The 19,401-nt window shown below is 41.3% G+C and overlaps 1 protein-coding gene across 4 annotated transcripts in view; it reads right to left on the bottom strand.

Annotated features, from left to right (window-relative positions):
* Positions 1-19,401, bottom strand: part of RFX4 (regulatory factor X4) — a 177,663-nt gene that overhangs the window by 41,078 nt on the left and 117,184 nt on the right. For all 4 annotated transcript variants that reach the window (XM_017540861.2, XM_017540854.2, XM_037742972.1 and 1 more), the window contains 3 exons: positions 8,165-8,265; positions 5,802-5,860; positions 1,767-1,911 (listed from right to left, as the gene is read on the bottom strand). In XM_017540861.2, coding sequence (XP_017396350.1) covers positions 1,767-1,911; positions 5,802-5,860; positions 8,165-8,265 — 305 coding nt within the window. The remainder of the gene's footprint in view (positions 1-1,766; positions 1,912-5,801; positions 5,861-8,164; positions 8,266-19,401) is intronic.

Here is a 19,401-nt window from a genome sequence, read left to right as displayed (position 1 = left end):
AACACTGCTAGGAGAGTTCGCAGAGCTAAGAACTAGGTTCACTCTGGGTTTCCACTCATCTTTCTGGTGTTCCATGGACCTTGCTGGACATCTGCTTGGTGCCTGGCCCACTGAGAGTTCCCAGGGACACAATGATCAGTGATACCCCCAGTGCTATTAGGGTGTGCAGGGCCATGCTTTCTGTTTACCTTCCAGTAGGGTAAAGGGAAAAGCAGAACAGGAAGCATGACTGTAAGCACTTGGAAAGATCCTGGAACCACCCACATTTCCTTTTTTTTTTTTTTTTTTTTGTTTTCTCTGCATATTTACAATATGAGCAGCACTAAGGCCTGGTGGTGAAGCCGAGACTAGACTTGGGTTCAGCTCTATTGCTTAGTGGCTGCGTGACCTTGAGTTAGGTTCACCAACTTTCTGAGGCCGAGTTTTCTCATCTGTAAAGTGGAGGTGATAAGAGTGTCTTCCTCGTGGGGTTGATGTGGAGATTAAATGGAACCATGTATGTGTTGGATTTGACACAGGAGCTGGCTTAGAATAGGCAGTCAATAAGTGGAATTATTATTTTAGTGATGATTTCTAAAATTCTCAACACGGGAAAGGTGGGCTGGGGGCAGCTGTGAAGGAAGAAGTAACAGCCTGAGCTGAGCTTGCAGCTAAGCCAGGAAAGAAGCCCTGGGGAAAGTCCACGTATTTGAACATTTCAGCTGTTCCATTTGGTTTTGAAAAGGGCTTAATGAGAAAGAGATCTCTAATAGGACCCTCTTAGAGAACTTTATTTGTTTAAAGGCACGTCAAGCTTAGACTGGGTAGCTGAAGAAAGAGTTTCCTCAAGACAGCAGTGCAGAAGGCATATACTAAAAAATCTGAAGGGCTTTCAGAAAGACCCTTCTTCTTGGTGGGAGAACCTCTCTGCCACTCCCCAAGCAATGTCACTGTTGGGATCCTGGGCCTCACCCCATTGAGAACATGGGGGTGGCATGCTCTCAACACCTTTCTGAGACCTGATGGAAGGAGTGCCCACTCACCTCTCCTGACCTCATGTTCTCTAATTAAGGAGGTAGCCTGTAGATGCTAATGGATGGATCCAGGGTCCCTGGACTGGAGGATACCCTGGGCAGTCAGCTGGGATGGGCATCTAAGGAATAGCAGGGATGTGCTAACAATGATAGTGTTCTCTGGCCCTCTCATACTGCTTTAGTACTGACAGCAAATATCCCATCCACATTGGGATAATATCTGGAGCAGTATACCTGCAGCCTGCATGTTGGAAGTCTTTGTTCACTGGGACATGAACGTATATTCACAGAAGTAAAACACCATCCACCTGCTTCTCAAACATTTAACATGATTGAAAGGTTCACCTGCCAATAGGTGGGCTGACTCATGTGACCCTCAAATGAAAAATAGGCAGCATATCTAGCTGACTCCAGGCTGACATACACTGAGAGAGGCAATAAGCTTTTGTTCTCATATTTAATGCACCTTCATGGAACTGTGGCTGGTGTTCAGGTCACATGTGGGGCCCTTTGCATGACATTGTGTGCTGCCCAATTGCACCAGAATACTCTTTACCTAGCAGTGTTGACACATGTCCTCTTAAGTCAATTAGCTCTTCCTTCTGGACTGACTCATTTAAAAGGAACGATAAGGAGGAGGAGATGCTGGGAAGGACAGGGTGGGGATGCCATTTCAGTATTTACTAAGATACTTTTTCTTCCTTTCTTTTAAAAACAAACAGAAGGACAGCAATCCCTGGTGGGACATCTTACATTGGATGATGAGTTTCCGGTGTTCATCGCGAGAGTCTTCCATGGTGTAAAGGGTTTGCTTGGTGATGCTGTTCAGGTCCACGTTCCTCCAGTCTTCCAGCATTTGGAATGTGATGTCTGCGCTGTGGATCACTGTTCGAGATGCCTAGAATCCAATCCAATCAACTCATTACCTCATGGGTTGTTAGGTTAAAACGTCTTCACTGTTTTTTCCTTTATGCCTTGTTAATGGATCTGCTTATGGTATTTTGCAAACTAACTTGAAATTATGGGAAATTCAATTACAAGAAAGCACCAGAAGACTCCATAACTCAGAAGATACAGACGCTGTTTTCTCCTATGGCTCTTTCCACACATCTCTTCTTCTCTGCAAGAAACTACCAGGGTGGGCTGGGCCAGACCAGACCCTGCTGTTTCCAGTCCCTTTGGTCTTGACCCCATGGAACAATAGGATGAAGCCTGAGATCTGTCAGCTTTCCGATGTAAGCCTGTGGGATGGGAGCACTGTGTTGAATAATCCCTGTGTCTCTAGTGCCTGAGAAGCTACAGGCCGAGATTTAGAAGTGTTCTTGCTACCCCTGGGCCTGACTTAATCCCAGAAATTTCAAAGTGTGTATTTTTCATATAAATACATTCTGAAGCAGTTTGTGCTCTAGTTTTCTGGTTTTGCTTTTTTTTAAAAAAATGTAACTATAATGATTAAAACATGACTAATTGAGTTGGGGGAAGGGGAAACTATACCATACATCTCAGTAGTTTATTAGTGGGTAGGTGGATGAGTGGGTGGATGGATGGATGGATGTGTATGGTGTGTGAATGTGTGAATAATCATATATATATATATTTTTTTCTTTAAATCTGTGGCTTTTTCACAGAACCCTCATTAGTGAACTTAAATTTACAAGTTGGAACAATACCATCAAGTTGAAACAATACTGATAAAAGGTAAGAAAAATATATATCTAGGCATCCTTTCCTTTACTTGAGTGTTTTCAAAATGTCTTTTAACAAAATTAAAAAATGATTTAAAATACACAAAGATATCGTCAAGTCTCCTAATGCTTGTATATGTCTAGGCAAAGGTAAATACTGACAACCCCTTGTTGTATCCAGACCATCTAAGCATAAGTAAAATCTTAGTTAAATAATTGTAGAACTCTTTAAAGGTCACAAAGGTGTAGAATATATGAGTTATATGAATCTCTAATGATAATGAAAAGAACTGAATGTAAAGGTCAGGTGTCCTGGATTCCAACATACCTAGTTCAAATCCTGCCCTTGTTGCTGACCAGCAAGTAGATTAGCCTCAGCTTCCTTATCTATAAAATGTGATATAATAAGTACCTATCTTTTTTTTTTTCCTGAACGTGTTCCTTCAGAGATGCATTGTGAGCTATTTTATTACAATGAAATGAACTGTTTACCAAAGAGTGAATTCTGTAAGCAAAAGGTGGTGGTTTTTTTTTTTTTTTTTTTTTTTTGGAGATGGAGTTTTACTCTTTTCACCCAAGCTGGAATGCAGTGGTGCAATCTTGGCTCAGTGCAACCTCCACCTCCCAGGTTCAAGTGATTCTCCTGCCTTAGCCTCCCAAGTAGCTGGGACTATAGGCACGTGCCGCCACACCCAGCTAATTTTTTGTATTTTTAGTAGAGAAAGGGTTTCGACATATTGACCAGGCTGGTCTTGAACTCCTTACCTCAAGTGATCTGCCCATCTAGGCCTCCCAAGGTGCTGGGAATGCTGGCGTGAGCCACCATGCCCCACCTAGAACATGCTTTTTAATGGTGTCTCTTACCATCGTGTTTAGGGCCTTAGTGCCTACCTCTTAAAGGAGGGCTGCTGTTGAGGATTCCTTGAGATAGTGTTTGAAAAACAGAGTGCATAGTGTAGGGAGCTCAATAAAAGTGGCTACTGTTATTCAGATCGTTTCTGTCAATGATTGTGTTGATTCCTCAAGGCCTTTGCACATGGTATTATTGCTGGCTGGAACATTCTTCTCCCTCCTTGCGCAAGCAGCCCCTCTAGGTTGTATGCTGCAGTTTAAATGTCATGGAAAGGCCATCTCTGACCACTTTATCTACATAGGACCTGAATGCCTTGTAGTTTTCTATTTCCATTCTGTTTCTTTTGTAACATTTAACACTTTTAATTTATTTCCTGCTGAGGGCAAGTACCACTAAGCACAGCATTGAGCACACAGTCGGCACCCAAAAGATTTTGTGAAGTGAGTGGCTGAGATGGGAATGCCAAGTGCTTACTTGCCCAGTGTATCTGAAAGAGCCTGGACGTGAGAATCTTGAGTCTAAGTGTTTGGGGTGAGTCTTCAGTTGGATGTTGTTTAGTCTGACTTACTGTATGTGTGTGTTTAGGAAAGCTCACTGGGATACTAGCTGGTGTTTCATTTCCAGACCTAACCCCAGTCCTCTGATCTGGGAGTGTGTCTGAAAGCTGTCCAGTAAGGATGGAAAGGTGGCATTTGCCAATTACATACTGTTTTTGTGTGGAAGGTGGAGAGGGAATGTGAGTGAGTGCCCCCATGCTTATGCAGCACGTGGTTATAGGCATGGGTGTGTATGCTTTTATCTACATGTGTATTAAAGGGACAAAGTCCTCTCTAAATTGTCTGATCCCCAGAGGGAGGCACCAAAGCTATGTCTAGTTCCCTAATATGACCCAAGAGCCACTCTCCCAAGCCAGAAAAAAAGAACCAGATGGGCAGGCTGGCATGCGTCCTCAGAAATAAGGCAACATTTCTTTGTTAGGCCAATATTCATTTTCTTCCCTGAATCCCATTAATCTGTCAGGCTCTGCCCCATCACCAAAACAATGCCCAGGTGTAGCCCCTGTAGCAGCCTGCACGAATCTGGAAGAGTTTCCCCTGGTCTTCTCCAAGTCATCCCCTGTGCTGTCCATGCCAGGGGCAGGACAGGAGCAGTGAGGTATATGTGGGCATTGTGTTATACTTTCTGGTTCCTGGCCTGGGACCCTCTTTCAGGCCATTCTAACTAGAAACCCTTCCCTCCCACCTTGACATCGAGCCTACCCAGAACCAACAGCACCTTAAAGGAGAGGCTGCAAACACAAACACAGGAAGGGGGCAGGCTGGTGACATTCAGGAAAGAGGTGGGCCTGGTGTGAGAGAGGTGGTGGGATGAGGACAGTGGCCCTGCAGAGAAGCTTGGCCCAACAGCTGACAGCTGCCCCAGGGAATGCAGCTGTGGGAGCAAGTTGTCAGCTCTTGAAGTTTTCCTACAGACAATATGGGTGTTTATCTGTCATCTCCCAGTTTCAACTGTTCGTGACCATGTGAAAACATTGTTTTGAACATATTCAAATCAAACAACAATAACCCCACACATCTGAGGGCCAGATTTAGCCTGTGGCCGCTGGTTTGCCCCCTCTGCTTTAAGGTCATTAATATTTTAATGTAATGTTAATCGGTTGCCTCAACAGACTCAGAGTCCCTTCACTGAAGTGCAAAATTAATAGAAATGTAAAGGTATATGCCATCAAGCTATAACTACAGAGTTGATAGGGGCATGGATTGGGATCTTCCACTTTTACTTAATACACTTATACTTTTAAATTTTTTAAATAGCAAGCATATGTCACTTTTGTGCTAAAAATAATGCAGATCTGGAAAAACTAAACAAAATTGGGCAAATACTGAATATATTATGTGGCTTTGAACTCATTTGGATGATACAACAATACAAATCATTCTCTTAATCTGTTTGAATCCTTTGACTCAACCACTACAGACATTTTGGGCTGGATAATTAAGAGAAACACAGAACTGTGGACCTAGAACATATCTGAAAGATTAAGGGGCAATTGATATCAGAAATTATTTTGTATATTTTTTGAAACTATTTAGTTATTGGCTAATGTTTTCATTCCTTATCTGTAGAAATTAAAAATAATAGTAAGAGTGCCCTGTTAACCTGAAAGAACCTGCAGAAGTTGTTTTTGTGGATTTGCCCCCTCATTTGCAATGATAGCAGTGGTTAAAACACGTAATGGAGGACAGCTACCTGGCAGAGATGATTTAGTGATGTTTGCCGTCTCAGAATTTGGGAGAACCTTCTTGACACTGCAAGGAGAAAAGAATTAGTTTGAAATATTTGCATGCTTTATGATTCTAACTTGGATTTTCCAGGGGCAGTCTCCTTATTTTGCCTCCATTTGTCTCACGGCTCAATTCTATTTCATGTACCCACTGGCGAAACCCTGCACTTGATTCTTTGTTCTCCCATGTGGGCTTCAACTATTTCCTAATGGTGACATTTGGGGTACATATTTCAAAGTCATGTACCGATACACTCGCAGGTGTGAGAAAGGGTGGCGTCAATCAACCGTGAGTAAAAGCAATTATTTACTTGTCTTTCATTTCGCTAATTGCAAGTTCAATCACTTCTCCCCATAAATAATTGCAGGAATCAAGTGGAAGCTTTGAAGAAGCCCCTTTAAAAAGTAGTATGTCTAATAGTAAATCTTGCTTGAGCCTCCACGGTGTGTGGGGCTAGGAGGTACTTCTGGGATGGAACCCTGGCTTTGCATTCATAATCTGTCCTTTTTATCAAATGATCTCCATGACCTATTTGCATGTTTTGATGATTACTGCAGCTAGGAAAAGGTCTTATTTCCTACACTGACATAATAGGCTGATAATCTGAAGTAGGGTGATCTTACATCTGTGGATTTCAATGCAGATGAGACATGTGCCTGCCCTAGCTCTTCATTCTTACAGAGTCGTTGGAGTGGGGCTTGTTTCCACCCCTTGCACATTCTCGAAATACACTCCCCGGCTGGGCTTCCTGGGAAGAACAGCTGCTGCCAGACACACACAGGTGGAAGGTCCAACAAACCTCCTCGCCACCAACTTTGAACAGGTTTATTTTGTTGGCATAAATAAAATGGGTGTGGGAGCATTCTTCTTGGCAATTTCTGAACTGGTCAAGTAATAGTCAAACATTTCCCTAGGATTATTCTAATTTGTACTCAGAGCTGGCTTGATTTGAAAAATAAGGTGTGGGGTGGAGGAATGGGAGTGGGAGGGGGCAGGTGGACTTCTAATTTTCCAGGCTGATCAATCGTTAATCCTTCTCCTTAATTACTTTTTCTTTAACTTTGTGATGTGGAATTTAGTGCTCATGAAAAGAAAAGAGCTGAGAGCCATGAAATAAAGCGGGCTTTATCAATAGGTGATGGCCACTGCAGGCAGCCTCAAAGCGCGTCTGAAAGGACTCCCTTGGCCTGTGGAGAGAGGGTAATTTGATCGCCTTCATTTTGCTCCCTGGCACTTATTTCAGGCAATAATAGCAAGCTGTTGTATTCAAATGGGGCTTTAAGAAATGTAGAATTTAAAACTTTGTTTTGCTGATAATAATTTCATCTTTGTTTAACAGCAACAAATGAACTGTACATACATGAGTCTCCCTGCAAGCACAGGCACATTGAGACAGAAAAATAGAAAACGAATGCTGGGGAATGGGTGCCAACACTCAGCAAAGAAAGGGTTCGCGGTCTCAATCCCTTTATGAGAAATATTAATTTGGCTTTCTAATTAGGCAGAGAATGCGTGAAGCTCTTAAGCTGTTCTCTCTCTCCTGCTACCACCATTTTATGAGCAGGAACTTTGAGGAAATCTCAGACCTGAGTTTGATTCCTGGACCCTACTTACAGCTGTATGGCTGCATGGCTTTGGGCGAACTTGCTTGGCCTCTCAGAGTCCCATCTGTAGAATAGGGATACTACTTCCTACATCGCAGAGGTGGCATGAGGATTAAATGAGATAAGGAGGATGGTGATGGTGAGCAGAAACTTTAGTGTCAGACAGACTTGGGAAAAAATCCTGTCTGCTACTTAGTACCTCTCTAAGCTTGACTCCTCTTCTGTAAAGAAGAAGTACACCACCTATAATAAACATTTTATGAGGATTAAATATATTTATATATGTAATTAGCATACTACCTGGTGCTTGATAGCCAATCAGGAAATGGTAGCTGCTGCTACTATTGTTATTAATAACCTATATAAAATGTTTGGCACTAAAATGTAATTTTTTTTTTGAGATGGAGTCTTGCTCTGTCACCCAGGCTGGAGTGTAGTGGCGTGATCTCAGCTCACTGCAACCTCCACCTCCTGGGTTCAAGCAATTCTCCTGCCCCAGCCTCCAGAGTAGCTTGGACTATAGGTGCACACCACCATGCCCGGCAAATTTTTGTATTTTTAGTAGAGACTGGGTTTCGACATATTGGCCAGGCTGGTCTTGAACTCCCAACCTCGTGATCCGCCTGCCTCAGCCTCCCAAAGTGCTGGGATTACAGGTGTGAGCCACCACGCCCAGCCTAAAATGTAATTCTCTCTTCCATTCCACTTCCAATTCAGTACTTACATTCAAATTTGATGTTTCGCAAGTTTTCTGGGAGGTCGTGGAGAGCCACTTTTAGCCACTCATCCAGTTGCTTGGCAAACTTTCGAATCACCTGAGTTAAGCTGGAAAGAGAAACGATGAGTTTTAAGTGCTGCACATGTTGCTCAGTTCCTCCCAACAGGCCCCTAGAAGGTTTTATTTCCCCTAATCATGTTTTGGCTACTACCAATAGGTGCCATTTGCAATAGCAACCTCAGAGACAGTGCCAACAGCCCAAGTCCTCAGAGAACTGGTGAGTCTGAGAAGGGCATGAATAGAATGTACTCTGCAGGTCACTGATGCCCACTGCAAGACTTGGTGGCATCCAGAACTATTTATGCAAGCAAAACATTATCCTTCATCCTTTTGAAGAGCTTGTGTGAGGGGTGAAAAAGTGGGCTGTGGGTCTAAGAAAGCTGTTTTGTCCAATCCTCCCAGGCAGGCAGGAACCTCGTTTGCAACATAACTGCCATGCCTGCCCACCCAGCTTACCAAACTGCTTGCCATTTGGTGGGAACTGGGAAGCAAAGGCATATTTTTAAATTAGTAAACAACCCTGACATGGGCTTTGAAACCATATTAGCTCCCAAGACTCAAAGACCATATTAGAACAGGAGGCAGGAAGGAACTGGAGAGGCAAAGCATTGAACAGGGCAGTAGGTTGCAATAAGATGGGAATTTGGACTTGAGAGGACACTGGGCACCATTTTCTGGCTCTTGTTATCAAAGCCATCTGCTCACAGGCCTAGGTTCACTCTCCTTCACAAAGTCCTCCTTGGTTGTGCCAGACACAGGGACATCTCCCCTGTTGACCATCCACATCATCCTTGCCTTCCACCAACACCACCTCGCCTGCCCTGGTTTGGTCTTTCGCCTACTGTCAGACACAAGATCACCAACTTCCATCCTGGTGGGCAACCCCATTTCTCTCTGGTCATATACTCTTTCCTTTCTCACGACTATCTCCAGCCTTCTTCAAGATGCTTACACCTCTAATCTCCCAACTCTTCCCACCCCACAAGTGGGTGGAATCACCTCCTACTTCTCAGGGGGGAAAGAAACACAAAGGAAGGATATCAACACTCAGCTACCTCCCTGGATCATCTCTTCCTCCTTTCTAATAGAATCCAGGAGTGATCCTTCCTCTTGCCATCCCCTGCTGCTTTCTCAGGAACTCTACATTACGGATGGTCCCTTCTGTATATTCAGCTTTTTCTTCTCTACTGGATCACTTCTCATCAATTTTTAAGGAGACAGTCTTGCTCTGTTGTTCAGGCTGGAGTGCAGTGGCACAATCTCAGCTCACTACAACCTCTACTTCCCAGGTTCAAGTGATTCTTGTGCCTCAGCCTCCCAAGTAGCTGGGATTATAGGCACGCACCACCACACTCAGCTAATTTTTTGTCTTTTTAGTAGAGACAGGGTTTCATCATGTTGGCCAGGTTGGTCTCAAACTCCTGACCTCAAGTGATCCACCCGCCTCTACCTCCCAAAGGGTTGGGATTACAGGCTTGAGCTACCATGCCCAGCCCTGCTCATCATTTTAATGCATGTAAGAAAGTCTCTCCTTAAAGCAACAACAACAAACCCTCTTATTTCCTCTACTCTATCTCCTCGAGCCACTGCCCTTTCTCCCATGTCACAGACTTCTTCAAAGTGCTACCCAATTCTTTATCTCCATTCCTTCACCTCCCATTCCCTCCACACCTCACTCCTGATCTCAGCCTAAACAGCTGTCACCTAAGCAGCCCCCATGCATAATTCCAAACCCAGTGGACACATCATGGTCCACATCTGCCTGACATCTTGTCAGCATTCGATTCTGTCACCTGCACCCTCCTTTTGGAAACACTCACTTCCCTTGGCTTCTGTGATCCCTCCTTCTGGGTGCTCCTCCCCAATTGCAAAATTCCTGCCTTCTGCCTAGTCATCATGCCTTCCAATTCTTCATGTCTAGTCCTAGGCTCTCTTCTCACAAAGCTTTCTTCCTTCCCTGTGTAATTTCTGCAGGCCCACAGATTCACTGAATCTGTGAATTCACTGTCTGTGCAGATTCACCGTCTGCATTCCCTTTTGCACCTCCAGCTCAGAGATCTCCAAGCTGAACTCATGATTTTCCCCTCGGACCTGCTTCTTTTCTTGTGTCCTCTATTTCAGTATGAGCTCTACTTTTCATCATTTTATTTTTATTAATAACTTTTTTATTTTCAAAAATTTCAAACATACCCCAAGATAGATAGCATAATAAACTTCCAAGAACCCATGACCCATCTTCAACAATTGGCATCATTTTTGCCAATTTAATATCTTGTATTTCACTTTTTCTTTTCCTTTTCTGGAGTGTTTTGAACAAATCCAAGATGTCATTTCACCCTTAAAAACTTAGTATGCATTTCTAACTGGCAAGGTTTAAATATGTATGTGTACGTGTATACACACACATGCACACAATGTGCATGCAACATTGAAATCCTCCATGCCGTTAGTTTATCTAACAGAATGAACAGTAATTCCTTAATATCATCTACAGCCCAGTCTGTATTCAGATTTCTCTGTTTCTCCCAAAGACACTGTTTAGTGTGTTTGAATCAGAATCCAAACAAGGTCCACACATTGCATGAAAGATATAACATTGTCCTGTTCTATTTCTTAAATCCTTTTTTTCCTATTTTGTGCCATTTATTTATTGGTGACATCATGGTACTTGTTCCCTGGAATGTCCTACACTCTGGTTTGGTTGAGCCCTGTCTTGTAGTGTCATGTAATCTACCCATCTAACCCATCTGCTTCTAAAGACTTGATTAAATTCAGTTACAATTTCTTTAGGCAAGTATCCAGTTTCGCATACGCTATTTTGAGCGCAGTCTGTCTTTCCATTACCACGTATTACAGATTTTGCTTCCAAATTACTTCCCAAGAACAGCCACTTTTCTTCCCTTTCCCCCTAGTTCAGGCTGTCATCATCTCTCATCTGGACTTAAAATAGCTTCCTGAGTCCATCCTGCCCTGCTCACCTTCCCACCTCCATTTCATCTTCCATATTGTGAGAGGGACATTTCCAAAACACCTGTAATTCTTATTGAAACTCCTCAATGTTTTCACATTATTCTTAGGATAAAAACCCCAATTCTTGCTGCAGCCCCCAAGGCCCCACCTTGCACCTTCTCCCTTTCTCTGCATTTTGGACCTCTGGCCTTCAACTGGTTCTCTTCCCCCTGGGCCTTCACCCCTGGCATTATTTTAGCCAAGAGCATCTCTTCCCTCTTCACCTGCTCAGCTCCTCCTTGTTCAGCTAATCTCAGACTAGATGTTACTTCTATAGGCAAACCTTCCCTGATCAGGGAAGGTTCCCTGCAAACCAGGTCAGCACCCCTGACAATTCCTCTTGAAAGGCCATGCAGTTGTGACAGTTTGTTGTTATGTACCAGCTTGTGTGATTATCTGGTCAATGTACATCTTTCTCACTGTACCCTCCATGCAGTGGGCAGGGACTATGTCTGTTTTGCTTATCACTGTATCCTCAGCACCTAGCATGGTGCCAGACACATAGTAGGCACATAAGAAATGCTTGTTAAGTAAACTGTAAAAATGAATGGTTCTCCATCCCAAGATGGACAACAGTCCTCAGATATATTTCCCACAAGGGCCTTGTCTAAACTGTCTCCCTCCCCACCCTCCTTATCTCTGGCTGCAGCTCCTCCCACTGTCTTCCCAGCTTACTCCATTCACATAGCACTGGCCTCCATCCTGTTTCTCCAACATTCCAGGCCCTTGCTTACCTCACCAGGACCTTTGCACTTGCGGTCTCTTCTGTCTGGAAGCTCTTGCTCCAGATAGCAGTTCCCTTCCTGATCACCTGGTCTAAGTGATGTCTCCCTAAGCCCCAACTGGCTCCATCTCCTGTAGCATCTATGCCTTCTTGACATACTGTCCTTTGTGGGTGTCCACCTACAGCTTCGCCTCCTTCCTTTGCTTTTCTTTCACCTCCTATCTCCTTCCCTAGGCCGGGATGCCAGGGTCTGTCCTCTACTTCTAGGGACACCCTTTTCCTCCCTCTTGTGCAGGTGCTGCCAACAAGTCTACAGCTTCAGCTTCATCCTTCTCCTACATCTTAACTCCACACTCACGGCTCCCTGAATGACCATCAGCAGTGATGCTGCTGCAACTGCAACAATGGTGAGAACAGTAGTTACCCTTTTATGTGCAAAGCACTGAACACTTTGCATGTGCTTTCTTAATTAATCCTCACCTCAGCTCTAGAAGTATGTACTGTTGTTAGTCCCAACAGAGAAGTGAGAAATCGAGGCTCACAAAAGTTACTCTACTTGTCCAAGGTAACGCAGCAAGTGGCAGAGCCAGGATTCAAGCCCAGATATGTTGACTCATAACCATGGTCCTAATCTACTTTGATAAAAATACTCACATTGCGCACTTTTACGTCCCTTGTTGCTCCCCATCTCCAGTGCCCTCTGCCTTTCTGACTGGTGTTGCTATTCCGTCAGCATTTCAGGCTTGGTCCTCAGTATTTTCTTTGCCTCTTTGACTTCTCCTCCCTGCTTATACCACACACACATACACACGCACGCACGCATGCACGTGCACATACACAGTCCCATGCACATGGATACACACACACTTTCTTACCCAATTGTTATTAACAACCACTGTGCTGAGATTACTTGGAAGAAGTGAAAAACCCCAGATTGAGAGTGATTTCCCTTTCCTATAAATGGGAATATGTGATCCATGGTTATCTCTATAATAATGTCTTTTTTATTCCCCTGAATTTCAGTGTGCTCTTCTGAGTTGTAAAGGAAGGGATGGGTCTGAGCTAGTGGGTGGGGAGCTGTGCCTTAGCCTGGGCCTGTCCAGGGTCATAAGTGAGAACTTCTAGTGCCAATTCTCATTTCCATGAAGCCAAGCACAGGGCTTGGTACAGAAAAGGCACTCAAACAAGTTTGAGGGATGAATGAATATATAAAACTGTGAAAAGGCAGCTCTCAATTGGAGCCTGATCTTTTGAATAACTTTGTCTTCCTGATTTAATGAAAAAGGCACTTGATTGGTAAGTCAAAGATTGCAGTGATAATTATTTAACCATGTAATTTTTAAAAAGTCTCCTTTGACAGACTGTAAGCTCAGTGAGGCCAAGAAGCATGCTTATCTTATGTAACGCTGTATTCCGGGACCTAGCACAGTCCCTACACCACATTGTAGTAATCAATAAACAATTGTTTAATGAATGACTGAATATTTGTGGTTTTCTTGAATGAATATTTGAATCCTATTTCATTTATTTGCAGGTGAAGGTAGACAAGTCATATTGCCGTCTTTGTTTTTCATTTTGAGACAGGGTCTTGCTCTGTCACCCATGCTGGAGAGTCCAGTGGCACCATCTCAGCTCAGTGCAACCTCCAGCTCCTGGATTCGAGCCATTCTTGAGCCTCAACCCCCCAAGTAGCTGGGATTATAGGCACCCACCACCATGCGCAGCTAATTTTTGTATCTTTAGTAGAGATGGGGTTTCTACTTTGTATTTTTAGTAGAGACAGGGTTTTGCACATTGGCCAGGCTGTTCTCAAACTCCTGGCCTTGAGTGATCCACCCACCTCAGCCTCCTGAAGTGCTAGGATTACAGGCATGCGCCACCATGCTCACCCCTCATTTCAGCTTTTAAGCTTTAACCTCCACATCTGTAAAAAATAAGCCAATTATAGATAGGAAGGCAGGCGTTAGCATTTGATTTGTACCCCACAAACTGCTTTATATTAAACAGCAAATGCCATGTGTGTATAAAGCATTATTAAAAGTATGTGAATCTTTCTTATAAAGATGTGTTTTACTAAGTCTTCAGAAGATACCTTTGTGGTACAAAATATAAGTGGATAATTGGCCACAGTTCACTTGATCAGTGCTGAGAAAGATTTTAATAACAAAAAGCCTTTAAATGGGTCCTATATATATATATATATATATATATAATATAGTCATATAAACATTATTATAAAAATTGAAATTCAGTCTTAAGGTAGAATATTTGAATAATGCAGAAAAGGATGAGACTAAAATTTGGCCATAATCCCATCTGGAGGTAACCTCTGTTAGCCTATTTGGATGTGTTTCTGTTCCACGTACAAAGTGGAAAGTTGGAAAGAGCATCATTCCCACGATAACAAGAAAAAGCTAAATAATTGACAAAAGTATAACTTTAAACCATCAGAGAGCTGAGGTCACAATCACATAGCCTGGAGTTTATGGAAAGAAAGACACCTCCAGTGAGAGAAGGACTTGGGGACTGGCTCACTTGCAGTAGAGGGAAGAAAACAGGGTGTTACATACAAGTGGGTAAAATAAATTTTGCTAACACTTTTAACAAATTTCTAATGGGCCAATATGAACTACCATGAGAGTATAGAGCTCTGGGAATGACAGATACAAAGGAAGTTCACATCTGTTTGCAAGTCCTTCTCCACAGGCCTCAAGAGGTATTCATGAGGAAGACTGGAGCAGGACAGGAGGGCAGAAGAAGCCTTTCTCAGAGGTACTGTTTGGAGGAGGGGAACAGCTACTGCTGTGGAAAAAGCATGAAGTTCCACCAAGACCTTTCCCCCTCATGGAACAAAAGCCTCAATTTCTAGGGGAAGAGCAGGAAACACTGTTGACCCCAGGGAATAGGGAAGACCCATTGTAGGTGGAGGAAAGATGAAAAGAGAAAGCTCTCTAACCCTGGTAGAAACCACCAAGGGCTCAGACCACTAGAGATTTGTCTCTGCAATGAGACAAGATGACTGAGAATGCTCAATTCTGAGATCCAAAGCACAGGGCTTGCTTAAGACTGAAACAGGGCTGAACAAAAGAGAACCCCGTCCCTATTTCCAGCTCTAATCAGGCTAACAAGCACTAAGTCTTAAGCAACTGTGTGCATAGGGAATGCCTAAAGGTAAAGGAGAAGGCACATTAAGGGAAATAACCCAACAAACTTCCAATCTAAGGACAAAGTACCCCGAAGAATTTAAATCTGTGCTACACTAAAAGTAACCATAGGAACAACAAAACCAAAATGCAATGAACTCCCAAATAAACTGCCTCAATTCATATTCAGGGCCTAGGGGAAGAGGCATGCCCATTTCCAGACATAAGTACTATTTATCCCAATCTCTACTCTTCTACACACTGCTTGGCAGCCAATAAAAATTATGAGATAAACAGAAAATCAAGAAAAAGACCTACTGTCAAAAAATAAAACAATCACATAACCAGACTATCAGACAGGTGATTTAAAATTTAAAATTACTATGATTAATATGTTCAAGGCTCTAATGGAAAAGGTAAACAAGCATGAACAGAGGAAGAATTTCAGAAGAACATATAAATAGTTATAATTATTACATTATTTATTAATGTAATATTATTACATTAATAATAATTAACAATTAATATTAATAATTAACAATTAATGTAATAATTATTAGAGACAGGGTCCTGCTCCATCATCCAGCCTGTATCATAATTCATTGTAACATCAAATTTCTGGGCTCAAGTAATCTTCCTGCCTTAGCATCCTGAGTGGCTAGACTATAGGGGCAAGCTGCTATACCCAGCTAATTTTTTTGGTAGAGACAGGGTCTTGCTATGTTGTCTAGGCTGGCCTCAAGTGATCCTTCTGCCTTAATTTCCTGAAGCACTGAGATTACAGGTGTAAGCCACTGTACCCAGCCAGAACACAGAAATTATTTTTAAAAGAATGCAGTGTTAGAAATGGACATAAAAATAAAATACGGTGATGGAGATAAAGAATGCTTTCAATAGTCTCATTAGTAGCATTGACATAGCAAAGGAAAGAATCAGTGAACCTGAAGATAGGCCAATAAAAATTACTCCATCTAAAACACACAGAGAAAAATGAGTAGAGAAAAAGCAAAATCAAGCATCTGAGAGTTGTGGGACAGTATCAAATGCTCTAATATACTTGTAATTGAAATACCAGGAGGAGAAAAAAGAGAAAAAGCAGAGAAGAAGATAATGGATGGGTATTTTCCAAAAATAATGAAATATATCACAGAGCCAGGACTCAGAAAACCCCAAGCAGGACTGGAAGCAACACAAAGCATTGAGACACGTCATGGTTGAACAGCTGAAATCCAAAGGTAGAGACTGAAAACCAAAGAATCTTGAAGGCATCCAAGGAAAAAAGGCACACTGCCTACAGAGGAGCCAAGATGTACAAAGGACAAATATGCAAGCCAAAAGCAATGGAGTGAAATGTTTAAAATGTTAAACATGAAAAGCTTGTTAATTCAGAATACCAGTGAAAAGTATCTTTCAAAATGAAAGAGAAATAAAGACTTCTTCAGACAAAGAAAAACAAATAATCTGTTATCACTAGACCTACAATACGAGAAACAGTAAAGAAAATTTTGCAGGCAGAGGACTATGATTATATATCCAACTCATACATTACACAGATGAGTTGGATATAAGAAAGAAATCAAGATTAGGAATCACGAGATTGAAGTAGATATAAAATATTTTTTCATATGTTTAAATCATTCTCAAATAATTATTGAAAGCAAAAATAGTTATAATATTTTAGGAGTTTAGAGCATATACAATAACAAAATGTATGACAACAATAGCACAAAACATGGGAGGACAAGGGAGTATGCTGCTGTTATACATGTGAAGCAGTATAAAAATTGAAGATATATTATAATTAAAGATATACAAACTTAAAATGACTACTAAACATTTTTTAAAAGAGGCATTTTTTACAAAGACAATTATGGCCAGGCACAGTGTCTCACACCTATAATCCAAACACTTTGGGAGACTGAGGCAGGAGGATTGCTTGAGCCCAGGAATTCAAGCCAGCCTAGGCAACATGGCAAGACCCCATCTCCATGAAAAAGTACAAAAAGAAATATTAGCCAGGCTTAGTAGCACATGCCTGTAATTCCAGCTACTCAGGAGGCCAAGGTGGGAGGATTGCTTGAGCCCAGAATGTTCAGTCTGCAGTGAGCTGTGTTTGTGCCACTGTACTTCAGCTGAAGCCTGAGTGACAGAGTGAGACTGTCTCAGAGAGAAAAAAAAAAGCCAAAAATGGAGATAAATGGGATGACAAAAATAACACAAAATCAGCCACCAAAAGAGGAATAAAGGAGCAAAAACTGATAAAACTAATAGAAAACTAGGAAGAGAAAAGGTCATAATTGAACCATATATTTAATTATACAAAATATAAAGATCTATACATACCAACTAAAAAGGAAAACTGTTAGACATTTAAAAAAAAAAAAGACCGCCCTCTATGTTTCTATGTTGGCTACAAGAAATCTACTTCAAATATAAAGACAAATTAACAGGGAGGTAAAAAAATGTCATGCAAGCACTAATTAAAAAAAAAAACTTGGAGTAGCTATATTACAAACAGACAAATTAAACTTCTGAACAAGAAATATTATGAAGTATAAAAAAGGACATTATGAAAAGAAGACATAACAGTTCCAACTTGCATGCATTTAACAACAGAACTTCAAAATATATGAAGCAAAAATGGATAGAAATAGACATATTCACCATTACAGCTGGAGGTATCTGTACTTCTCTATTGCTAGTCAACAGAATGAATGGACAGAAAATCAGTAAAGGCAAAGACAATTTAAACAATACTATCAATTAACTTGACCTAATTGACATTTATAGAATAATTAATTAACCTAATGATACCAGAATATATAGCTTTTTCAGGCACATATAGAACATTCACCAACATAGGCCACATTCTGGAGCATGAAACAAGTATCAACTTAAAAGAATTGATGTAATACAATGTATATAATATGACCAGAAGGGAATTAAACTAGAAATTATTAATAGAAGGATATCTTGAAAATCCCCAAATATTTAGAAATTAAATTGTTTACTTCTAAATAGCCCATAAATTAAAGAAGAAGTCACCGGAGAAAGCAGAAAATATTTTGAATTGAATTAAAATGAGAACACACCATATCAAAATTTGTGGGTACAACTAAATAGTGATTAGAAGAAAATTTATAGCATTAAATGCTTTTCTTAAGAAAGAAGAAAGATTTATAATCAATGACCTAAGCTTTCACTTAAAGAAACTAAAAAAAGAAAAGCAAAATAAACCCAAAGCAAGCACAAAATGGGAATAATAAAGATAAAAACAGAAGTCAATAAAATTGAAAACAGGAAACAATAAGAAACCAGAGAAACCAAAAGCTAGTTTTTGAGATCAATAACATTGATGAAAAAGTCACACTGACCAAGAAGAAGAAAATATAAATTACCTGCATCAGGAATGAGAAAGGACACATCACTACAGATCCTACAGATATTAAAAGGATAATAAGAAAATATTATGAATTTTAAAAATGTAGATAAAAGTCTACACTAATGCTTTGAACAAAATATTAACAATTCAGATCTAGCAATATATTTTTAAAAAATTTATGACCACTGGCCTAGGCTACATAGTGAGACCCTATTTCCACAAAATTTTTTTAAAAAATTAGCTGGAACAAAGCTACCAGAGAAAAGAACAGGCAGCAACCCTTGCTGTTCTGCAGCCCCCACAGGTGATTACCAGGCAGGCAGGGTCTGGAGTGGACCTCCAGCAGTACCTGCAGCAGAGGGGCCTGTGTGTTAGAAGGAAAACTAAAAAAAACAGAAAGAAATAGCTTCAACATCAACAGAAAGAACATCCACTCAGAGACCCCATCCAAAAGTCACCAACTTCAAAGACCAAAGGTAGGCTAATCCACGAAGATGGGAAGAAACAGGGGCAAAAAGGATGAAATCACCAAAAACCAGAATGCTTCTCCTCCTCCACAACTGCTCACCATCAAGGAACAAAATTGGATGGAGAATAAGTTTGACGAATGGACAGAAGCAGGCTTCAGAAGGTGGGTAATAACAAACTTCTCTGAGCTAAAGGAACATGTTCTAACCAAATGCAAAGAAACTAAGAACCTTGAAAAAAGGTTAGATGAAATGCTAACTAGAATAACCAGCTTAGAGAAGAACATAAACAACTTGATGGAGCTGAAAAACACAGCATGAGAACTTCGTGAAGTATATACAAGTTTTAATAGCTGAATCGATCAAGCAGAAGAAAGGATATCAGAGGTCGAAGATCAACTCAATGAAATAAAACGAGAAGGCATGATTAGAGAAAAAAGGGTAAAAAGAAATGAACA

Source organism: Cebus imitator, unplaced genomic scaffold (genome assembly GCF_001604975.1).
Source record: "Cebus imitator isolate Cc_AM_T3 unplaced genomic scaffold, Cebus_imitator-1.0 Scaffold8, whole genome shotgun sequence".
NCBI classification, from domain to species: Eukaryota; Metazoa; Chordata; class Mammalia; order Primates; family Cebidae; genus Cebus; species Cebus imitator.
The sequence above is the reverse complement of the archived record's forward strand: the minus strand, read 5'-3'. Positions and strand labels throughout refer to the sequence as shown.